The 25072-nt window shown below is 40.8% G+C and overlaps 1 protein-coding gene and 1 long non-coding RNA gene across 5 annotated transcripts; both read left to right on the forward strand.

The window, feature by feature from the left end:
- Window positions 1-78: 78 nt before the first annotated feature.
- On the forward strand, window positions 79-13580 carry LOC106612589 (serine/threonine-protein kinase ICK). 4 transcript variants are annotated; one of them, XM_014213909.2, is made up of 14 exons: window positions 79-234; window positions 3247-3531; window positions 4996-5050; window positions 7628-7749; window positions 7898-7977; window positions 8101-8233; window positions 9912-10083; window positions 10352-10519; window positions 10799-11146; window positions 11331-11533; window positions 11609-11769; window positions 12125-12241; window positions 12387-12494; window positions 12588-13580. In XM_014213909.2, the coding sequence occupies exons 2-14, from the start codon at window positions 3431-3433 to the stop codon at window positions 12740-12742; spliced, it is 1923 nt and encodes a 640-aa protein (XP_014069384.1). In that variant the 5' UTR covers window positions 79-234; window positions 3247-3430; the 3' UTR covers window positions 12743-13580. The 4 variants fall into 4 exon arrangements, with proteins under 4 accessions (XP_014069384.1, XP_014069359.1, XP_014069364.1 ...); XM_014213884.2 differs by lacking the exon at window positions 79-234 and adding an exon at window positions 1330-1489; XM_014213889.2 differs by lacking the exon at window positions 79-234 and adding an exon at window positions 1330-1485.
- A 2673-nt stretch (window positions 13581-16253) lies between these two features.
- Window positions 16254-23666, forward strand: LOC106612585 (uncharacterized). Its single transcript, XR_001330328.2, has 2 exons — window positions 16254-22762; window positions 23055-23666. It is a non-coding gene; the product is annotated as an uncharacterized lncRNA (long non-coding RNA).
- The last annotated feature ends 1406 nt before the right edge of the window (window positions 23667-25072 follow it).

Below are 25072 nucleotides of genomic sequence, written 5' to 3' on the forward strand. Positions count from 1 at the left end.
ATCTCTTAATTTTGGGGGGATTTTCTTAAAACTGCATTGTTGGTTAAGGGCTTGTAAGTAAACATTTCACTGTAAGGTACCTGTTGTATTTGGCGCATGTGAAAAATACATTTTGATTTGATTTAGGACCTTTGAAAGGAGTGATTACTGGGGTGGGGTGGAGCGACTGAAATGGAAGATTCGCTGTCTGTGACGCCCGCCGTTTGGTGCGACGCAGAACCTGTGGCGAACCTGGTAAAACTGAGAAGACACTGTCTGTCGTTATGAAGTAGAGTCTTTACATGACAAAGTCATGTTAGGATATGTCAGTTATTCTGTGACAGCTTTTGTGCCAAACCCACTAAGGTGTTTTAGATCCAAGCTTATGGTCAGGTTGCAGCAGTCTGTAGGAGGGAGATTCTGAGACGTGAGAAGTGTGCAGAAGGGCATGGGACAAAGGAATTTCTAGTATTGGTGGATGTGTGCCCGTGTTGCTGGGGATCAGAAGTGCCCGGTGTGAGGCAGGTTGAGGTTGACAGGGTGAGAGTAGAACAGACGTGTCCGATGCTGAGGCAGTGAAGAGAGTAGAGGATGATAGGTCAAGAGTGAGTAGTTGCTCTAGGCCAATACAGAGTGATACGAATTTGTGCTTCAGTAAGGTTGGCTTCTTAGCATTCATTGTCATGGTTATCAACTGTACTGCAGAAATGTTACATAAATCACAGAAGAGTTACAAGGTGTGTTGAACGAAAGACTCCCGTCTTTAGTATAAACAGTAGGCGTAGGGTTAGTTGGTGGTGCATTTTTTCCCTTTCCCTCTTTTTATTTTTGTCACAACATGTAATGTCATCGACCACACACTACCGTGGTGGCATGCACAAACAAAATGTTTGAATGCCATGATACCAAAGAAGAAGATCCTTTCTTAATAACCCATAGGAAGTCCCACCTACTACTTCAAAATGTTGAATGGCCTCAATGGCTCTGCCCATGCTAAATTGAGCTTTTGGACACTAGAGTCCTCTCATTATCTATGGCTCCAACAAGGTGTTGGTGTCAGAATAGAGTCAATGGTCAGAACAGAACAGAACAGAAGAGATGTTAGACTCCAGAGTGGTGCAGCGGTCTAAGGCACTGCATCTCAGTGCAAGAGGTGTCACTGCAGTCCCTGGTTTGAATCCAGGCTGCATCACATAGGGTGGTGCACAATTGACCCAGCGTCGTGTGGGGTAGGCCGTCATTGTAAATAAAAAAATCTGTTCTTGTCTAATTATTTAAATTAAAAAAATTGACAGGCTTCGTCATAAGTGGGAAGAACATCAATAGGGAAAGTCCAGTAGGTGGCGGTAATATAACATTGGTTGCCAAACACCACTGAAGAAGAATACGCAAATCTGCTACACCCTGCCTTGGTGGTCGCGCAGCTGTGATTTGTTGTGATGGGCCTATGTGAGGGTGGTTGACTATTGTAGTTCAGCGATGCTTTGTTCATCGAGTTGAAACAGAGTGGGTGAGCGTCTTTTACTCTTACTTTTTGTCATTATCAGCAGCAATCAAAGATTGATCGTGTGGCTAACGTGAGTTAGCTAGCTAGCTAACCAACGCGTTAACGTTAGCTCGCTGCAGCATTGTTTTGTTTCTTGTTGCAGCAGTAAGTTATTTAGCAGTACTGCTAACTATGTAAACATGACATTATGGTCAGAAATATTACCACAGTTTTTTTTTTACACTTAATCTTATGCATGTCTTTTGGTAACGTTAGGTCACTAGTTAGCTAGTGATGACTTAGCTAGACTCAAAGTATGTACTCTTAATTAGTAGCGTCCTACCGACAGTTGCAGCCGCCTGTAGTTTTCAGTTGCAACTGGTTTCTGGCGGCCTTCTTCGCATAAACAGGTGTTCGGAGCATGGTAGATGGCTAATTACTGTAACACAGGTGGTCTGCCTCCGGTCTGTTAGTGTGGTAACACTAACCCTAGTAATTTAACCTTTCGTTTTTTATTTATTATTTCTCGCTGATATGGAAGATATTCCTTATGTTTCCAAACCGTACCGCAAGCGATGCGTGTTCACGTTTAGGAAACCGATGCCTTCATCTATAAGTGCTAGAGATGTTAACCTTTAACGAAAATACATTTGACCTTTCATGCTTAACAATTACGTTCATTTGCATACTTTTGTGGAATGACATTGGTGCATTTCGTTAGTGGTCATGTATCTTATTTATCACACGCGCCAGCAAAAAGAGCCGACTTAGTCATTGCCTAAAAAATAACAATTCAATAACAATTCTAAATGCAATCATGTGTTTAACTGGCCACGATTAAAAATAGTATTTTTTATTTATCCATCTCCACTCGTAATTAAAGCGCGCCTCCATTTGCCATTCGAGTGCATAGACTATAGTCAACGGTAGGCAGGCTGTGTCACCCACCACTATGCAATGTGAGTTTGAGGCTTTTTTTTTTTTACTTTACTTAAAATAATGTTTTATCCTGATTCAAAGTAGCCTTGCCAAAATCCATCCACAGAAACGTGGAGGCAATTATTTTAGAGACTGTTATGCCTTTAACCAGCATTTCTCTCCTGTTTTATTGGTTTTCATGTCAACTTTCTTTCGTTGTCCAGAAGCTAAAAGCACAATCCTAGTCATATTAGCAACTAACGTTAATCCTAGTCATATTAGCAACTAATCATGGTTGTTGCTATTAGATGCCCCCTCGTTCAAAATGTCTAACAGATTTTCATCTCTGACACGTGGAACCGCTCACATTAGATGCGCTGTTTAGAACGGTGTTTTCCCGCGAATTGCCTTTTGGCAAATGTTTGAAAATTACGTTTTATTAGCTTCTATTAGCTTGCATGCTCAACAGTAGGCTATATCATTTTGACTCTAAGATGATATACTTGCTATTGATGCAAGTTTCCATTAAGCTCTTAATTTAAATTGTCCGTTCCTTGTATGCATGCATAGTATTTTCTGGGTAAAAAATATTTGTTGACCGGTTAAGGTTACTGATGGTCAGATAGTCGGCAGCAAAATTGACCGAAATTTGCATCCCTAAATTAGGTGCTAAAGGTAGTTAGCATCTATGAGTAGGGTAGGCTAAACGAGTACTACTGTCTGTTTTAGATAAATTGTGTAACGTGCATTCAATTACAAACTCTGTCACAGATTCCTTGTATTGTTTAAAACTAACCAAGTGTATATTTTTCCTCTGCTGGTTTTATGGCTTCCTCTAATGACATCCCATCCCTTTTCCTCAGGAAGAGGCAAGAAGCCCATGACAACATGAGTCCTGCAGCTGTGCCTGTGGTCCACTGCTGTTGTCACAGGAAAATCTGGTTACACTCAACAGATGCAGGGGGCTTCAAGCCTGCCACCTCTGTGTTCCTCCTGCCCATAGTGATCTGATCTTCCCCTAGGCAATGGCGAGGAGAGGGCAGCGCCATGAATAGATACACCACTCTCAGGCAGCTCGGGGATGGCACCTACGGCTCAGTCATCCTCGGCCGCAGCCTGGAATCAGGGGAACTAGTCGCCATTAAGAAGTGAGTGTAGGGCACATTGTCATTGAAATATTATTATTATTATGAAAAAATATGTCTGATCTCTGTGCCTATCCAGTTCATCCTTGCAGGGTTGGTAGCTAGTGTAGGCTACATATTATCCTCTGGTAGCTAAATTGTAGGGCTTTAGCCTACAAGTGGTTGTAGCTGCTAAGCTGTGTAGTAAAATGAGCTGCCAGTGCCTGTGGGATTTGCTAGGAATGGCATTAGCAGGTGGCCACTCCCATAGTATATGTGGTTAAGCTGACAGCTGGCTAAACAGATGTGTAGACAAATAAAAGTGCACGGATGACTGACAGGCCCACACATTTAGCTGATAAAAAAGGCATATCTTAGTGGGTACGGTACCTTTGGGCGGCACCATAAAAGCCACTGGATTCTATTTATAGCTTTGACAGGAAGTGTGTGGGTCAGCCGCAGACGAGCAGCATAAATCCAAGCTAATAAATCAATGGCTAGTATGACATTACTATCTGTTCCAGCTGGCGGATAGCTGTTGATATGTAGGTAGTGTTAAGGGTAAGCAGCAAATTTTCGACCATGGCGCAAAACATTTATTTAATTTAACAGAGCATTTTCTAAATTCCAATGAACCACCTACAACTAGCCATGGAAGTTTAGAAGACAGCGGTGGCTTCCAAGTTGGGAATTGAGAAAGTAGCCTATTGCCAAGTAAAGGTTGGTTGTAAAGCAACGCTACTGTACCTGTAGACTGTCATTGCGCTAACGCTAGTTAGGATTGGCTCGCGACACTTCCACTAACTTCCTTCATACCCATACATGCAGAGATATAAAAATGTTATCCACAAGTTTGTCTGACTCTGGACAGGTAGAACATGCCAGAATCATGCAGTATCCCTCACTACCAACCTATCAGCGGCTATCTGCCAGCTGGAACAGATAATGTCGGACTAGCCATTATTAGCTGCGTAAATCCATGATGTTGGTGGTTTCTCTGTCTTGAGATTGAAATAGAGAAGGCCTACATGTTATGAACCTGTTTGGTGTTTTCAATCATATATTTTACGCACTAAGTATTCATCTCTTATGAATCAAACTTCTTATATCAATTAAGAGTCCCAGTATGTTTTATAATAAAAAGGATCTATGATGTCTGTCCTTTTTATTAAAAGGATAATAAAGGCATTTGACAATGAAGCCCTTTATCTACTTCCCTGGAGTAAGATGAACTTGTGGATACCAGTTTTATTTCCCAAGGAAGTTGCTAAGTAGTGTTAGCACTATTGCTGGTAGATACCTTATACTTCCAGTCATTGCTCTAATGCTAGTTAGCATTGGCTTGCAAAACTTCCTTCATACTGGATGCAGAGACATGAAAATGGTATCCATTAGTTCTTCTGACTCTGGGAAAGTAGATAAAGGGCTTCATTGCCAAAATGTCCCTTTAAGTTAAGCTAATTGTGAATGATTGCAAATTTGTTTCAGAATGAAGAGAAAGTTCTACTCATGGGAAGAATGCATGAATCTTCGTGAGGTTATAGTAAGTGCTCCTTTCCAGATATGATGCTTGTGGGTAAAATGCTCAATCTATTGATTCCAAAACATGGAAACATAATAAATACAACCTACCACAGCTGTTGACTGTTTCACCTGTTACAGTTTTTGTATGACTATTTAAATTCCCGCTCAGAACCACAGAAACCAGCACAAATAATCTAGAAGGTGATTCTTCTGTGTACTGCCCTTGGATTTGAACTCTAGATCCTGTGCCAGACATTCATTCCTTACTTTAGAGCTTGGTACCAAAGAAGCATAGGAGCATATTAGAATAATCCAGCCCCTGTGGGATCTTAGTTGGAATGTCAGCTGTAAATAGCATGTGCCACCACCAAGACCCATAATGACTTTCCCTTCTACTAAGAAAATATGGCATGCTGAAAGTTGCCTCCATACTTTCCAGTGCATGGGAAAACTGAGTCCTGCTTCACCCGTTTACTGTGACTTGTATTTATTATGGATCCCAATTAGCTTCTGCCAAGGCAGCAGCTACTCTTCCTGGGGTCCAGCAAAATTAAGGCAGTTTATACAATTTTAAAAACATTACAATACATTCACAGATTTCACAACCCACTGTGTGTCCTCAGGCCCCTACTCTACCACATATCTACAGTACTAAATCCATGTGTATGTTATTGTGTGTGTGCATGAGGCCGTGCCGATGTTTGTTGCTTCACAGTCCCTGCTGTTCCATAAGGTGTTTTTACCTTTTTTTAATCTGTTTTTAAATCTAATTTTACTGCTTGCATCAGTTACTAGAGTTCCATGTAATCATGGCTCTATGTAGTACTGTGCGCCTCCCATAGTCTGTTCTGGACTGTGAAGAGACCTCTTGTGACATGTCTTGTGGGGTATGCATGGGTTTCTGAGCTGTGTGCCAGTAGTTCAGACAGCTCAGTGCATTCAACATGTCAATACCTCTCATGAATACAAGTAGTGATGAAGTCAATCTCTCCTCCACTTTGAGCCAGGAGAGGTTGACACGCATATTATTAATATTATTGCTCTGTGTACATCCAAGGGCCAGCCGTGCAGCCCTGTTCTGAGCCAATTGCAATTTTCCTAAGTCGTTTTTTGTGGCTCCTGACCACACGACTGAACAGTAGTTAAGGTGTGACAAGTAGGGCCTGTAGGATCTGCGTTGTTGATAGTGTTGTTAAGAATGCAGAGCTGCACTTTATTATGGACATACCTCTCCCCATCTTAGCTACTGTTGTATCAATATGTTTTGACCATGACAGTTTACAATCCAGGGTTACTCCAAGCAGTTTAGTCATCTCAATTTCCACATTATTAATTACAAGATTTAGTTTAGGGTTTAGTGAATGATTTGTCCCAAATAAAATGCTTTTCGGTTTAGAAATATTTAGGGCTAACTTATTCCTTGCCACCCATTCTGAAACTAACTGCAGCTCTTTGTTAAGTGTCGCTGTCATTTCAGTTGCTGTTGTAACTGACGTGTATAGTGTTGTCATCTGCCTACATAGACACTGGCTTTACCAAAGTCAGTGGCATGTCATTAGTAAAAATTGAAAAAGCAAGGTGCCTAAACAGCTACTCTGGGGATTTCCTGATTCTATCTGGATTATGTTTGAGAGACTTCCATTAAAGAACACCCTCTGTGTTCTGTTAGACAAGTAACTGTTTATCCACATCAAAGCTGGGGGTGTAAAGCCATAACACAAGTTTTTCCAGCAGCAGACTATGATCAATAACGTCAAAAGCTGCACTGAAGTCTAACAAGACAGCCCACACAATCTTTTTTTCATCAATTTCTCTCAGCCAATCATCAGTCATCTGTCTAAGTTCTGTGCTTGTTGAGTGTCCTTCCCTATAAGCTTACTGAAAGTCTGTTGTCAGTTTGTTTACTGTGAAATAGCATTGTATCTGGTCAAACAACACCATTTTCCCCCCAGAAGTTTACTAAGGGTTGGTAACAGGCTGCTTGGTCGGCTATTTGAGCCAGTGAAGGGGGCTTTACTATTCTTGGGTAGTGGAATGACTTTATCTTCCCTCCAGGCCTGAGGGCACATACTTTCTAGTAGGCTTAAATTGAAGATGTGGCAATATCGTGTGTTATTATCCTCAGTCATTTTCCATCTAGATTGTCAGACCCTGGTGGCTTGTCATTGTTGATCTGCCCTGGTTTGCTTAAAACATTGTTTATGCTTTTTAATCACTAATGGCTGCACTTTTAGAAATACCAGTTGTCTCCCACACTGTACCCAAGATGATATACAGGTTATTATATATCTTTTTTAAATTTTACCTTTCATTTATCCAGGTGAGTCGATTTAAGAACAAATTCTTATTTAGAATGACATCCTGGCCAGTGACCACTGGGAAGTGCTTTGATTGTCAAACCATGTTTTGATTTTGAACAAAAATGTTTTGTTGTATGGCAGGTTTAAGGGTGTGGCCTTGAATGTGTTAACGTTTTATGTATCGAAGTCTTACATGGAGTGTTGCAGAGCTGTTTTTGATGATATACAGATTGAGGTGATTTCTTTATGCCTGTTCTTGATTGCTGAGGTACCATCTAATTTGTTCGTTCTTTCAGTCCTTGAAGAAACTCAACCATGCAAATGTGGTCAAACTCAAGGAGGTTATACGGGAAAATGACCACTTGTACTTTGTGTTTGAATACATGAAGGAGAACTTGTATCAACTAATGAAAGACAGGTAAATAACTTTATTTTTATTTTTTTATTTTTTATCATAGCCTAAATATAGGCAATTTGAAATGGGTTCAATGCTTTGGATACATTTTCTCAGTATGTCAGTAGGTCAAAATCATGCCTCATGTATTGTTATTTGTATCATGTTACAGGTCTCGGCTGTTCCCTGAATCTGCTGTGCGAAATATTATGTTCCAGATACTGCAGGGATTAGCATTTATTCATAAGCATGGTATGATCCACTGTATACTTATCAGAACGATACACTAGCATGGAGATGTTTTTTAGTTGCACATTTTCTATAAATGAGGTACACTTGTTACTTTGTATGCTCACTGTATGATTTTGCCCTCAGGATTTTTTCACAGGGATATGAAACCTGAGAACCTTCTGTGCATGGGACCAGAGCTGGTGAAAATAGCTGACTTTGGGCTTGCCCGTGAGATAAGATCTCGGCCGCCGTACACAGACTATGTTTCAACAAGATGGTTAGTTTTGTTACCTCCATATGATGTGTCTGACACCATTTTGTGATTGATCAGTAAGACAGAACTTGATCCATCTGAATTTATTGGTCTCCTTTTCTGTCAGCTTGTGACATGATTCCTCTTGTATTTTCTCTCATGTGGAGCATCAACCAGCCTATAAAGCCTTTCTTCCTTCCTTGTGTTGAGACCTTAGATTGCTGCTCTATGTACAGTCATTGAACACTGTTCACTTTAATGTTTACGTAATGTCTATTATTCTAAAATTGTTTCTGTAGTTAGACAAAGATATAAGATTAGCATTCCTGCAACATTATACTGTTTGAATTTGATTTAAACCAATTCATTATTCACTTTATGTACAGTGCATTTGGAAAGTATTCAGACCCCTTGACATTTTTCACATTTTGTTACGGTACAGCCTTATTGTAAAATGTATTAAATAGATTTTTTTCCGCCATTAACCTACACACAATACCCACCAAGAACACGGTGGCCTCCCTCATTCTTAAATGGAAGAAGTTTAGACCCGACCAAGACTCTTCCTAGAGCTGAGTAATAGAGTTCCTCTGTGGAGGTGGTTGTCCTTCTGGAAGGTTCTCCCATCTCTGCAGCCCTCCATCAATCAGGCCTTTATGGCAGTGGCCAGATGGAAGCCACTCCTCAAACAAGATTCTCTGGTCTGATGAAACCAAGATTGAACGCTTTGGGCGGCCGAGGCCAAGTGTCACGTCTGGTGGAAACCCGGCACCATCCCTACGGTGATACATGGTGATGGCAGCATGTTGTGGGGATGTTTTTCAGCGATAGTGACTGGGAGACTAGTCAGGATCGAGGGAAAGATGAACAGATCAAAGTACAGAGATCCTTGATGAAAACCTGCTCCAGAGTTCTCAGGACCTCAGACTGGGGCGAAGGTTCACCTTCCAACGGTACAACGACCCTAAGCACACAGCCAAGACAATGCAGGAGTGGCCTCGGGACAAGTTTCTGAATGTCCTTGAGTGGCCCAGCCAGAGCCCGGATTTGAAACCAATTTAACATCTCTGGAGAGACCTGGCAGAGCTTGAGAGGAACTGCTGAGAAGAATGGGAGAAACTCCCCAAATAAAGGTGTGCCAAGCTTGTAGCGTCATACCAAAGAAGACTCAAGGCTATAATCGCTGCTAAAGGTGCTTCAACAAAGTACTGAGGAAAGGGTCTGAATACTTATGTAAATGTAATATTTCAATTTTTTTATGAATTTGCAACAATTTCTAACGACCTGTTTTTGCTTTGTCATTATGGTGTATTGTGTGTAGATTGAGGGGGGGGAAAAAACATTTAATCAATTTTAAAACAAAGCTGTAACGTAACAAAATGTGGAAAAAGTCAAGGTGTCTGAATACTTTCTGAATGCACTGTACATACAGTATTCTCAATATGGATCATCCTATATAACTACTGCTGTACATAACTTTTTCCCTATTTGTCTATACATCCCAAGTATATCCCGGACACTGACATTGCTAGTTCTGATATTTGTTTCTTCTTTTTTGGGGGGAGGGGGGGATTATTTGTGTATTACTGTGGTTCTGTTAGACATTTACTGTGTTGCTGGAGTTAGGAACAAAGGCATTTCCCTTTACCTGCTTTAACATCTGCTAATCTGTGTATGAGACAAACTTTGATTTGATCTCCAGGTACAGAGCTCCAGAGGTGCTGCTGAGGTCCACCTCCTACAGCTCTCCTATAGACCAGTGGGCTGTTGGCTGCATTATGGCAGAGCTCTACACCCTCAGGCCTCTGTTCCCAGGCTCCAGTGAAGTGGACACCATCTTCAAAATTTGCCAAGTCTTGGGAACTCCAAAGAAGGTAGCCTTCTTCTCTGGGGCTGTTAGATCCAGTATATCAACCTGATTATAAGCTATACTGTCCTCACATCTTCATGTAGAATGTCTCACGGTGTTAAATGCATAAATCAAACCTCACTGAAGATGTGATTGGTCTTGTGTGACATGCTTTTGAAATTAAACTTTTTCCCACAATTTTTGTCATAACATTTTTTAAATGATCTGTTTTATTTCTGTATGGTGAAATTGAAGCAGTTCAATAATAATTGTTTTTAATCCACTTCCTCTAGAATGACTGGCCAGAGGGCTTCCAGTTGTCGGTAGCCATGAATTTCCGCTGGCCTCAATGTGTCCCCAGTAATCTGAGGAGTCTGATCCCCAACGCCAGTACTGAGGCCATCCACCTCATGAGAGACCTACTCCAGTGGGACCCTAAGAAGAGGCCAGCCTCTGCACAGGTAGCTAACCCTGGCTGGGGCATATCTCTGTTAAAACTGTACTAAAATAAATGTTGAGAATGGATACATATGAACATGCATGCATCCGTAGAATAGTTATTTTAACATCCACCAATAGACTGGTGAATACTGAAATAAATAATAGATCTACAGCTGTGTTAGCTTGTGCATAGCTAAACAATTTTAGATATTCTAACATTTAATGGCATGTTGGCTGATTAATATGTCCTGCTTAGGGCTGAATGGAAACCAATCAATCATTTTATTCTCCATTTGCAGGCCCTCAGGTACTCGTACTTCTACGTGGGTCAGGCGTTGGGCACTCCTCAGCAGATCCTGGAGCAGGGCAGGCCTCAGCCTGGTCCTCTACCTCCACAACCATCACAGCAGCAACAACCACTGCTGCTCAAACCAGTGCCCCCTCCCCAGTCAGTGCCCCCAAATCCACATTTCACCTCGTCCAGGCCCCTGCAAGAGATCGAGGGAGCCCCCACCCTGGTTCCATTATACCAGAGGCACACAGAGCTGCTGCGAGAGCAGCCCAACCGCATTGTGAAGCAGGAGGAGACTGCGAGAGTCCCACAGACCCGTTTACCTTACATTGTTGATAAGAGCTTGCAGAGCCAGGTGAGTTTGCGGTCATCAACCAGGGCTAGCTGAGCACGAATGCTTGTCATCAGTGTAATCATGTCATTAGATGTTAGAATACCTTGTTAAATTCATCCAAAATTCAATGGCTAGGCATGCAAAGTTGATGAAATGTAATTGAACCATTTTGCTTCTTTGTTAATACACCATTTCCTTTTTCCAGTTGACCCAGGAGGCTGAAAATGCCAACTTCTTAAGCTATCAGGTGAAACCTAAGGGTGGAGGACGCCGGCGATGGGGCCACGGCTCAGGCCTTTTAAAGGGTGACGGCTGGGATGACTTTGAGGACACAGAGTTGACCTCTCTAAGTGTTCTGTGCAAAACAAACTTTCCTTCTGAAAAACGAAGAGAGGAGACGTTGAGCAGGTGAGACTGTCCCCATGTGATATCAGTTTGATATTTTCAGATAAAGGCTTTATGTATTTCTGCTTTGTCTTTCAGGTACGGAAATGTTTTGGATTTCAGCAACCCCAAAGGTAAGGGGCAGGTGTCGACAGGTGACAATGCACCTTTGAATCTGAACAAGGCCATGTCCTACCAGGAGCCTTTGAGGACAGCCTCTGCCAAACAGCATTACTTGAAGCAGTCAAGATATCTACCAGGTAGAAAATATAAAAACATTACCTTCTTTACAAATTCATATTTTCAGTAAGGAACGTCTAGTTACTGTTTGTATATCATAAAATTGGCCACTCATTCGGCATTGAGCCTTTTTTATCAGTAAACTTTGAACTCGGTTTATTTGCCATTTGTCTACGAAATCAGAGACATAAAATCTGGGTGAAACTACATTATTTTCATCACTTGATTTATCAATGATAATCTAAGGATTGGTTAATGTTGCTGAGTCATGATGATTTAGCCTTGTTGAGCCGCAAGGGGCAGCTTGTTGTGAATTAAGTTACATTGCAAACTTTCTCAACTTCTACTTCCTAATCTCTCCTATCTCACCCGCAGGTTTAAGTACCAAAAAAAATATGGCAATAAATTCCAACAAAGACTACAGTGAAAGCAACCTCTGGGGCAGCAGCAGTATTCCTGTAGGAGGGACGTTTCCTAGCAGAAACACTCATGGTAACGTTTTGGGTTGGGACCAACGTCCTGGCACCTGTCACCTTACTAAACAGAGGGCTGTGGTATAAGCTAAGGTGATGTCTGTCTATGTGTTTACAGTAAAAATGTAACTTGAATGTCCTTTTCTTTGATGGCCCAATCGCAGGTTCAAATACACTTCCAAGTGGATATGTACCATCCTATTTCAAAAAAGAGGTTGACTCTGCCGGCCAAAGAGTGCAACTTGGACCGATAGGGGACTCAACAGCATCAAGTGAGTGATCTTTGTAGTCTCAATGCCCAGTTGTCAATCCAGGTTTAGTGCTGTGTAGTAATGTAATAATGTGGCTTGTCCCTGCTGTCACAGATTATGCAACCTGGAGGTCGTCAAGCAGAAGTCAGATGGGTGCCTCATCCTATGTGCCGTCACCCACCAAGACTACACCTGGCCTACGGTCTCGCCCCCCAGTTCAGGCCATCCATGGGCGCACAGACTGGTCTGCCAAATATGGACACCGCTAGTGGCCTCTTTGGGGCACTTGTGTTATGGCCTGGTACAGATGTCTGTATTCCTGATTTCTCTTTTCCCTATAAAAGGAAAACATCAGTTTTTCATATCAAAGTATGTATGTGTTATACAGCAATAACATTGGTTTTGTATTATTCTGTGTATATATTGTTCAATGTACAACCTTTCCAATGTATGTGTATTATATGGCGAAATGCACTCAGCAAAAAGTTGGTGTTATCACATGCAATAGATTATTTTGAGATTTTGTTTGTGACAAATTCCCTACCAGGTTTGTTTATTGCATAGCTTTCTCACCCCCTTTGTTGCCTTTGTAGAATGTTTGTTCCATAGATTTTGTAAAACGCCTCCATGATGTTTAAATTACCTATCCAGTCTTTATGCATTTTATATTTCAAATATCACTGTGATATTTTGGCTGAACCCTGTTTTTATGTTGCCGATTTGTCTTGTTTTTTTGTAGTTTTAATATATTTTTCTTGGTGCTTTCTTTCATGAGACATTCTGTAATGCAATACAGGAACACACTTATATTTGATGCATTCTTTTAGATTTTTTTTCTCTAAAACAACTATTGAATTACATGGCTCTTTTTTTATTGAGAGAGAGGCCCTACTGTTGACTTGGTTTATCTGCTGGGCCAAATTGTACAAACATATATAACTGCCAGTTACCAAATGCCATTGCAAAATTGTTATTTATGTGGTATTGTAATGACACATTCTTTTCTTGATAACTGTTTTTGGACAAGCTGTAAGGTCATGTCTTTGACATCAATTCTGTTTTGGTTTTATATTCAATAAACTCATTGGTCGATAGACTCTAATTTGATAATGCATCGACCAGAAACATCTCTTTCCCCAAAAATATGTTTGAATTTTCAAACTAGTTTTCATTTGGAAGGCAGGAGGGGTTTTTTTTCTTGGTTTTTTTTAAAAAAATTACTTTTGCATTTAAAACACAACCCTACTCATTACTCCATGTGCATAATCTAGCCTAGGCTCACTTGTTCCCACATTCAATAAGATTTAGTTATCCCATCAGTTTAAATATTGAGAAAGACTCATACGAATTGTAGTTACGGTTTTGAAATGTTAATATTTAAATATGACGTTATGAGATCTCTTGAGGAAATGTAGGCGCGAAATCGTCAGAGAAAATGTGATTTGTCTTTTAATGTTTATTCACAATATATGTTATCTTACCCATGATGCTATGCTGACATGCACATCTCCAGTCCTCCCATTGGGTTGCCACAGTAATAAACCCTGCCTATTTCTACAATTGTTCTTCTAAAGCACACTACCAACCTTGACCAAAAAACTGTTTTGTTTTTGTTTTAATGTTTACGATATTTTGACTTCTAAACACATATTCATCCTTAGTTAATTTTCTCAATCTAAAGGCACAACCTAGTTTCGAGTCAACGTCTTAACCTGTTTAGGATAGGGGGCAGTATTTTCACGGCCGGATAAAAAACGTACCCGATTTAATCTGGTTATTACTCCTGCCCAGAAACTAGAATATGCATATAATTGTTTGATTTGGATAGAAAACACCCTAAAGTTTCTAAAACTGTTTGAATGGTGTCTGTGAGTATAACAGAACTCGGCAGGCCAAAACCTGAGAAGATTCTAAACAGGAAGTGCCCTCTCTGACCATTTCTTGGCCTTCTATAGCCTCTTTATCGAAAACAGAGGATCTCTGCTGTAACGTGACATTTTCTAAGACTCCCATAGGCTCTCAGAAGGCGCCAGAACGTTGAATGATGACTCTGCAGTCCCTGGCTGAAAAACAGTAGCGCATTTGGATAGTGGTCGATCTGAGAACAATGAAACGGGTGTGCACGTGAAGAGTCCATTTTACATTTTCAGTCTTTGAACGAAAACGACGTCTCCCGGTCGGAATATTATCGCTATTTTATGAGAAAAATTGCATAAAAATGTATTTTAAACAGCGTTTGACATGCTTCGAAGTACGGTAATGGAATATTTCGATTTTTTTTGTCACGATATGCGCCGGCGCGTCACCCTTCGGATAGTGTCTTGAACGCATAGTGTCTTGAACGCTATTTGGATATAACTATGGATTATTTGGAACAAAAACAACATTGGTGTGGAAGTAGAAGTCCTGGGAGTGCATTCTGACGAAGAATAGCAAAGGTAATCCAATTTTTCTTATAGTAAATCTGAGTTTGGTGAGTGCCAAACTTGGTGGGTGTCAAAATAGCTAGCCTGTGATGGCCGGGCTATCTACTCAGAATATTGCAAAATGTGCTTTCACCGAAAAGCTATTTTAAAATCGGACACCGCGATTGCATAAAGGAGTTCTGTATCTATAATTCTTAAAATAATTGTTATGTTTTTTGTGAACGTTTATCGTGAGTAATTTAGTCAATTCACCGGAAGTGTTCGGTGGGTATGCTAGTTCTGAACGTCACATGCTAATGTAAAAAGCTGTTTTTTGATATAAATATGAACTTGATTGAACAAAACATGCATGTATTGTATAACATAATGTCCTAGGAGTGTCATCTGATGAAGATCATCAAAGGGTAGTGCTGCATTTAGCTGTGGTTTTGGTTTTTGTGACATTATATGCTAGCTTGAAAAATGGGTGTGTGATTATTTCTGGCTGGGTACTCTCCTGACATAATGTAATGTTTTGCTTTCGTTGTAAAGGCTTTTTGAAATCGGACAGTGTGGTTAGATAAAGGACAGTCTTGTCTTTAAAATGGTGTAAAATAGTCATATGTTTGAAAAATTGACGTTTTTGGATTTTTGAGGAATTTGTAATTCGCGCCACGCCCTATCATTGGATATTGGAGCGGTGTTCCGCTAGCGGAACATCTAGATGTAAGAGTTAAGTACTTGAACATGTTACTACTCCGACCCTGTGAAAGTGAAAAACTGACAAGTTTTCATTTTCGTCAAAAACAACTTTACACCGGAGGAGTGTCGAGATGACAGACCCAATTAATTGTTTCTACGAATGAGTTTAGCTAGCCAACATGACATCGGACTTGTTTGAGTGGTAAGGTTGAAGCAACCGACTAAAGAGGAAAGTCAAGGAGTGAAGTCCGGGAGGTGCCAAGTTTTTCTTTATAATGTCGAAATAAATTATCCAACCGCCATATCACCCATAAAAGGATTAATTATTTAAAGGTTTACGCAAATATGTCCATTCAATAGAGAATTCGGTCAGAAAAACAAGTTCAAACCCCATGTATCTACCTTATATGGTTAAAAGTTAGACTATTTACTCTTGAGAATTTAGCTTGTTTAGCGTGAATGGAATATCGCTAACTTCGAACGTCAACTGAAAAGCTAACTAGTAGCTGCAGTTTTGTGAGTGAAAACAGGGTATTTTTCTATATGCACAGCAGGGCTCCAGAGACATATTGGGCAACCAACTGATACCAATCACGAGCACACTCAGAGACAATTGGCTGACTTAAGCACTCACATAACATGACAAAACAGGAAGCGCCCTAGCCACACGAACTGACCACTGGTGTAAAAAAAACAACACCCCATACCCAGACACGACTTAGCAGACACACACACACACTTGGGGGTGTTGGACTCCGAGGACAAAGGACACTGCCAAGGGCCAATGGGAAGTCGACACTCCCGGAGAATGGACCGTTCCTCCACTCATCGACCAGTCAGGAGAGCGGACCCACTAGACTCAACCTACGTCAACACACTGTTATTTCATTGTATAAATAAAACGCACACTATGTTTTCGGGGCTCTCTCTTCTGCTAGTTCCCTAAGAGCTAAACGAACGAGTCCGTGCACGCTCAGCCAAATATCTTTGTCTCATAATAAACAGCCTTACTATATACTGAATCCACCTGGTCCAGCGTCTTGACTTGGTCTCCTTCTCAAGTAACTTTCATCAACAAAATTGGTAGCAGAGGATGGTTTCAAACTCCTGAATTCGGTCCATTAATGGTTGATGTGAGAGGAGACAAGTCCGGGACAATCTCGTAAGGACGGGTGACCTGTCCGCAGGAGTCATCGGCGATTCTGCTTGCCCCGGGAAACTGATCAACGAGCTCGACTAAAAAAAGGTAAGCAGAGCCTGTTAAAACAAAATCTGCATATTGTATTATAGTCTTTATCCAAATTTTGATCAGTAGTACTGGGCGTGAGTATGAATTACTGTTAATATTGCATGAAATTATATAGACAAACGTTAAGGCTGAGTACAAGGATATTTGCTGTTATAGGCCTGAAAATGTATCCGTGAGTTTCTGTCCAACTAAAGTGGCGTTTGGTTTGGACATTAATACATAGTCGGGTACATGGGATATTGCATTCCGTGAGATTGAGACGGACTGAAGTGACTCTCAGTTCGGAGCATCAATACATAGTCGGGTGCATATAAATTAACCCAGAGATATCCGTGAGATTGGGGCTAACTGAAGTGGTCATCAGTTAGGAGCACCAATATATAGTCGGATAATTAGTTGTTAGGTCAAGTTGCATCGGTACACTGGGACTAGTCGAAATGGCGCTCGACTAGGCGCATCAGTAAAACTGGGATTGATCACGTTTGTAACCAAGTAGCATCAGTGAAACTGGGATTGGTAAAAGTGTATCTGTGAGTTTCTGTCCAGCTAAAGTGGCGTTTGGTGTGGGGCATTAATACATAGTCGGGTACAAGTGATATTGCATTCCGTGAAATTGGGGCGGACTGAAGTGACTCTCAGCCCGGAGCATCAATACAGTCGGGTGCATAGTATTTAACCTAGAAATATCCGTGAGATTGGGGCTAGCTGAAGTGGTCATCAGCTAGGAGCATCAATAAATAGTCGGATACGTGTAATTCTGTATTGTTGATTGGACGTTCCGCGAATCCCCCTCTAATTATAAATAATTATTGATAAAATTGTAATAATAGCATTGATCAGCCGCCGTGCTGTTGGTATTGTACTGGGGTATTTAAAACTTTAATTGATAACTGCACAACACATAATTTTTAGTTCTTTGTCTATGAGGGTGTGACACCAGAGATAAGTAAGTGTCCGCGCCGTGAATACATCGCTGGTTCCAACCAGCGACGGGCTAAGTATACAAAGTTAGTGGAACGCGCCACTCAAACCCTTAAGGCTAAATAGCTAAGGTATGTGCAGGTTTGAATATGCCTGGTCCACCAAGGGAGGGAGGTCAAATGCCCGCCCTTGATGTACAACAAATTGTAATGTCTGTATGTGAGAAAACTGACGGAACTTTCTGCAGCTCTCTCCACACAGATCCGCAAGGTCCAAGAGGGGGAGCTGTTGGGAGACTCGCCATCACTGAAGGTAAAAGTTGGGGACTGGGTGAGGGTCAAGGTCCACAAGAGAAAGTGGCTGGAACCCAGGTGGACTGGGCCGTACGAAGTGAAGGAAGTTACTTCACACTCTGTCCAGGTCAAAGGTAAATCAGGGGCACCTTGGCACCACCTTACACATTGCACTCCAGCCCCAACCCCTTCCAGAACTTTGACTGAAACCAGGGCCGATTTGCGCGCCCTACATAAATTCGATTCCAACCACTGAAACCTTAGTTGGGGAAAATGGGACAATGGCTTCCGTTTCCACGACCTAAGGCACCACGCACAGGGTCGGGGTACCTCCCTCCCTGGGAGAGGCTGGGGATATCAGCTCCCCTGTTTGTTATTTTTGTGAGTGTACACTACTAGGCTGATCACCACCGCTATTGACCCTGGTCAGGCTGATAGGGGCCTAATGTTTCCTTTGCTTCAGGTGGAAGACACTGAACCCGAGTATGCATTCGAATAGTTTAGTTTTCACGCCTGCCACGCGGGAGGCCCGGGTTCGGATCCCAGCCCATGCACCATGGGACTAAAATGTAAGAAGATATGTTTTGCCTGGAGAGATATGGTTGCTAGCGTTTGTTTAAGATATAAATGTAACATTTTGATAGCTTGATTAGTTTACATTGAAAGGCTAACTAATTAGAAAATAATAGCGAGGGAATTTTGATATAATACGTTGTCTGTTGCTGGAAATAGCATACAAAGAAAGAGTTGAATGATGTTATTTTTTATAAGTATGGCGATTTACATGTTACTTTTAAAGTCTTGGATATTTCATAAATGTGAAGCTGAAAGAGAAGAGGAAGTTGTGAAGTTGGGTTTTAATCTTACTATAGAGGTAAGGCAGAACGTTGGTTGAGTAGTGGGTTATATTTTTGCTTACGGGTAAAACAAAAGATGAGAAGAGAATTGGTTATGTGCGCTGAGCTATGTTTGGCTGGAAGGAAACATTTGGTGATGTGAAGCTGGTTATTGATTCTTGGTTTGAATGTTTAGGTAACACCAGTGAATTAGAAAAGGAAGTTTATGTATTTAAACATTATACTCTGAATTACAGGTGGAGTTAATTTTATATTAACAGGGAAGGTGCACATTAAACACAGTTGTGTATAATGGCAGGGTATTACTAGCAAACAGAATGGGCCGGTTTGCAGACAAACTGAAAGGGTTTTAGGGTTTTAAGCAATCTTGGGTCAAATTGGTTAAATAGTACGTTAAAATATGGGGTTTCATAGATTGAAGTACAGTATTGTATCCAAGGGTAGCGCATGTTCAATTAAGTTTAAAACTAATGATTGGGGGGAGTACAATGGAAGTATAAGCATTTTTAGGTTTTGTTTGTAGTTAACTTTTGGGTTTCTGAAATCGGTGTAGTATGAGGAAATGCTGACCAAGTGGTTATTTTATGGAATAAGGAGCGTTTAGCTCTTTGGGGAAAAATTCCTAGGGACAGGATATCTTAAAGGGGTAGACACACATGGCATTTTAAAGTTTTATTTTCTGAGTTTTAATTAAACACGTGAAATTCTTTTGATAGGGAATGTTCTGGGAACTTGAGATACAAAATGTAGATAAGGTTATTAGCTTTCATTTGTCTAATGTAGTAAGAAAGAAAAAACGGTTCTGAAAAGGGGGTATGACTTTTTGACCCCACTGGTGACTTTTCCTTTTGTGGTCTGATCAGCCGCAATGAAAAGCCATTGGATGGTGAATTTAAGGTCATTTGGGATACTAACTTTAAGGAAATTTGGAGAACTGATAATTATGATGGAGTTAAAGTTCTTAGACACAATTGATAATTTGAACCAATGAGAAGACAAAATGACGAAAAGGGTACAATAATTTTTCTTTGGGGAGTAGTTCAGATTAGTCATTTTGATCTGATTATGTTACGTGAATATCGTTTGATAAGTAGGGGTACTTTTTACATTATCTAGATAAGTTTATTTTCCCTTAGGAAGTCAGCTGTGGTTGTATTTAGTGGAAGAGATTTAACACAACAAGACTGGAATTAATATAATAGTAATATTATATTTTGTTGTTAAATAAGTTTTAAATGGTAGACTTATGTCAAGCATTAGGATATATTCTAAGCCAACAGGACAGGAATATATGACATCTGTAGGGAATCCAGGATTATTGAGGGTATCGTGATAAATTTAGGTAGATATGTAATAAGATCATGAGACATTTAGTACTCCCCTGCACTGCTGAGACCTTGATGGGTTGGAAGTAGAAGGAGGAGAGCATAAACAAGGAAGAGAAGATAAAAGTAACATAGAAGAATTAGATAACGGTTAGTGAGTGGAGACCAGCATAGTTAAATTATAAACCGGTGAGGACAGAAATAACACTGGAGAGACAGAAAAGACATAAGAATAGAAGATAGCAGGATCATTTAGTTAGGTTCATTTAGTTAGGATATTAATACATGGAGAGACTATCGGCTCCATAGGCATGTATTATAGTTTTGATTTTAAGTTATGTTTGGTAAAATTCGCTAGGAAAAGATATGATAATTTAGTTGAAAGAAGTTGTTCAATCTTAAAGAAGATAGGACACTTGATAGAGAAATGCACAGGGTAGCTAAGGATGAATGCCCCAGGGAGAATTGGACATGTGGTATATGAAAGGGGGCAATCCTACAAGAGAAGGGCTGACATAAGGATAATTTACTAACCTTACAAAAGACATTGTTAAGAAATGCAGCAAAATTGATACATGGCTTGAGCCATGTATAAATAGGGGGAGTATGGTAGAGCAGGCGATAGAACAGGATAGGATGCTACTAGAACAAAAAACATTTTTGTAGAATTTCCATTCCAACATTTGGAAATTGACTTATTGAACTATTCCGAAATGAGGGGAAGAAGGGGTGTTTAAAAATAACAGATAAGCATAGCAAATGGGTAGAAGTGTTCCCAACTTACTTGGTGGACAAGATTATGGTAACTAAAAAATGAGGACAAGATATTATCCCTAGTGTTGATACTGGGATCTATCTCTTTAAATGATGGATGACATTTTAGCTAATTAGGTAGAGCCTATAGAATGCCAGATACCAGAACAGGTAGACATAGAAGTGAAGAAATACTAGCAGAGCACATGAGAAGACTGTTTTTTAACCAAACCCGTATGTCCAAGATTTTGTGTCCAACAGGTGAATTACAAGAGAAGGTGATTCACTCAATCCGAACTAGGAGACTGGGTGTGGATCCAGTCCCTGAGGAGAAAAAAACTGGAAGCAGTCCCGTTGGGAAGGCCCATACCAGGTGCTGTTAAACCATTGCCTTTGCCATTAGAAAAGCTGAGAGAGTCACTTGGGTTCAAGTTACCCACTGCAAAAAGGTATGTACACATATGAGCACTGATGATCACACACAGAGTTAGGAGAAGAACCGAGAACCAATAAGGTCCGGGGGTTACCTCCTTAACGAAGATTTCCTATCCCGACCGTTCATCACTGTGTGTGCTCCTAGAGGTGTGAGTATGGGGTGGTACCAAGCAGAGAGACTAAGGGCAGGAGAGGGTTGACGGTTTTTGGGAAGAGTAGAGACTCTGAGCTGCATCATAGTCTAATCTTTCTGATATATTCAGATCCACCACCTACTGGTACTAAACATAGGTTACCGTTGTCATTGAGAAGAAGTAAAAGATAAACTATATAATACACTGATGAGTGACATACAGAATAAGGAATCAAAGAAGATCAAGATGTAGAATTTAAGGTAAACATTAAACAATTTTCTGGGGAAGCAGACAACTGTACAGGAATATGGGTTGGCCAGATTGAAGTACTCAGCCAACCCACCTCGGTTCACCTAAATTCCTGATGAGCACCAGTGTTATAGATACAAGAATGGCACCGAGAACTTAGATGATTTTAATGGCTGGAAAGGTAATTGTTAATGTGACTGACTTAGGTTTGAAAGCACAGGAGAAAATGTTTAACCTCATAGCACCTACAACTGATGAAGGGTGGGCTAGTACCAGCAAAGGACGCATACGACAGAAATTACCACAAAGGGTGGTTAGGAATTGCGCCCTGGGGTTATTGGTCTAACCAGTTCGAGTTAGTCATCAGAGGCCAGTTATAGGAGGCTAAAGTAGGGACAGGAGGAGTTTTGACCAGGATGGGAGTAGCTTTGTCTAGAGGGATGCTATTGGCATCCTCAGGGAAGTTCCAGATGAATACAAAGCTATGAATCAAATATGTGAAGGCTTTAACACTACATTATTTTGGTGGTTAACAATAAATAATAATGTGGATTGAATTAATGACATCTTTTAATCAACAGAGATTCATGAATGAAACAGGGGATGCAGTAAAGAGGTTCTCTGACCAATTATCCGCCACCTCCTCATGACCTGGTAAAATAGACTGACTCTCGATAGATTACGGGCAAAGAGGATGGTGTAGGTAGAATGATTAGGTTCATTGCTGTACGTACATTTTTGATAACACAGCTCATGTTTGGGAAATGGAAAAGTGTTGCAAGAACTGTATTATGGGCTGCTTTCACCTGTGTGAGTGTGTTTGGGTTGTGTGGTTGTTGTTTGGTCCCGTGTGCAAGAGGTTTAATCACCAGAACTCTAGAGAGATGGATAACGGAGCAGATGGTGAGCTACGGACCGAGTCAAAGTTCAGATCAATGAGACGACAAGTACCTACCGCCGAGCAAGGTGGAGGATTCATTTAAATATGAGGAGCACATGTTAGATGAGACCATCTATTGGGATGCATGAATTAGTTTGAATTTGTGTGAAATTTCTGAATCCAATAAAAATAGATGTGTTATAATGTATGTGAAATATCTAGCAAAACGGGTGGTTTGTAATGGGAATGATTTTAATCCCTATTGAGACTTGACAAGATATCTGCTGAGATGAAGGGTGAAGAGGGGGACTCACAAAATTTGTCTCTGACAAATTTGTGTACTTCCGTTTGTTTGTTTTCACTCCCGCTTTGCTGCAGCTTGTTCCCCTTTTTCTTTGTCACGTCTTGCAGACGTGAAGAGGGGGATTTGTAATAAAGATAATCTAACTTTTTACCTAGTGATGTATAAGGAGGGCATTTGCACGACATGCTTTGCAGCGGTGCACAGCAGGGCTCCAGAGACATATTGGGCAACCAACTGATACCAATCACGAGCACACTCAGAGACAATTGGCTGACTTAAGCACTCACATAACATGACAAAACAGGAAGCGCCCTAGCCACACGAACTGGCCACTGGTGTAAAAAAACAACACCCCATACCCAGACACGACTTAGCAGACACACACACACACACACACACACACTTGGGGGTGTTGGACTCCGAGGACAAAGGACACTGCCAAGGGCCAATGGGAAGTCGACACTCCCGGAGAATGGACCGTTCCTCCACTCATCGACCAGTCAGGAGAGCGGACCCACTAGACTCAACCTACGTCAACACACTGTTATTTCATTGTATAAATAAAACGCACACTATGTTTTCGGGGCTCTCTCTTCTGCTAGTTCCCTAAGAGCTAAACGAACGAGTCCGTGCACGCTCAGCCAAATATCTTTGTCTCATAATAAACAGCCTTACTATATACTGAATCCACCTGGTCCAGCGTCTTGACTTGGTCTCCTTCTCAAGTAACTTTCATCAACAGAACTAAATATATATTTATTTACAATGCTAAGAGACTACATTTCAATATCCACTCTCCAGGAAGACAATCTGTTCCTGTTTTCATTGTGTATTTCTAAATCGTTCCCTTTAAATCACCATAGAAACATCCACTCTCAATGTAGATTGATTGCCAATATAGGCAATGAAAGCCAAGGATCTGGAGGTGAAAATGAGGAAGGTATCAAGTTTATTTTGATCTGTCTAACTACATAAACACCTCCAAATGGTACCACCTCACAACGCCAAATATGGAAGAGATACAACAAAGAGCGGCTCAGTCTAAACTAGCAACGGTCACAGCAAATTAACATTCTTATTTCATCAACACTGTCAAGTACAAGTATATTAATGTTATAATATTGTAGAGAACAATCTAATCATTAATTATATGTAATTGATAGTGACATAAAGCAAAGAAAACTATGTTTTGACATTAATTTCGTAGCACCCTCTTGAATTTCCATGTTTTTCTCTACATTGTACTGCAATGAGTGAATGCCTGACAAACTCACAAACTAAAATCATATGTGTGTACATTGTACAATCAATTAGTGAGAGCGCCTCAAATATCACATTCATTTTTATATCCTATATATCCACTGTATACATGAATTGCTGCAGAGTTGGCTCTGGTTTTAGTCATGTCTTTGGTCACGTCTGCATGTTTACCCGCGCTACAGACGCCTAAATAGGTCCCTAATACAGGACTAGTAAAAGCCCAGTGCACTACTTTTAAAATAAAATAAAACAAATGATTCAATTTTTTACATGTATCATTAATATTGTAGCAACCCGCACAGACAGTTATGTGTTATGCTATCAGTTGGTTGTGTTGTACTTACACTGTTGTACCCAGTGTTCTTGGGGTCCGACTTGCCAATCAACCTGCTATCTGCCAATCACGAGAATGCCTGGAATGTTCTGATGCTGGACATCCTGGCGGTTGGTGGAGTGGCGTGGGGGGTTTGGAAGGGGATGTAGAATTGCAAGTTAAGACCTTGACCTTGTTTAGCCATTGTTTTCTCTCTTACGTCAGGTAAGAGATGGTCACGTTTGATTTATATAGGTATCCTTCATTTATTTGGCGTGGGCTACGGCCAAACAGTAGCCTGTGTGGATTTGGCTTAATAAACCGTGAGTTCGTAAACTCAAACCTCTGCCTGGAAATGTGTTCATTTATAATCTAGCCAGGTCATTACATTGGTGTCTGAAGTAAAAACGTAGATAAAAGTTAGCCAGCTAGCTAGCTGACTACCGTGGTTAGCTAATGTACGTGAGAATGGGGTTAAATGCTGAGGGAATCCGAAAGTGAAGGTGGAGGTAGGGGACG

The sequence above is a fragment of the Salmo salar genome, chromosome ssa01 (assembly GCF_905237065.1).
Source record: "Salmo salar chromosome ssa01, Ssal_v3.1, whole genome shotgun sequence".
Lineage (NCBI taxonomy): Eukaryota > Metazoa > Chordata > Actinopteri > Salmoniformes > Salmonidae > Salmo > Salmo salar.

Coding starts and splice junctions, on each gene's coding strand:
- LOC106612589 (XM_014213909.2), top strand. CDS start 3,431: ATGAATAGATACACCACTCTCAGGCAGCTCGGGGATGGCACCTACGGC. Junction 5,051..7,627: donor TGAATCTTCGTGAGGTTATA/GTAAGTGCTCCT, acceptor TCGTTCTTTCAG/TCCTTGAAGAAACTCAACCA. Junction 10,520..10,798: donor AGAGGCCAGCCTCTGCACAG/GTAGCTAACCCT, acceptor CTCCATTTGCAG/GCCCTCAGGTACTCGTACTT.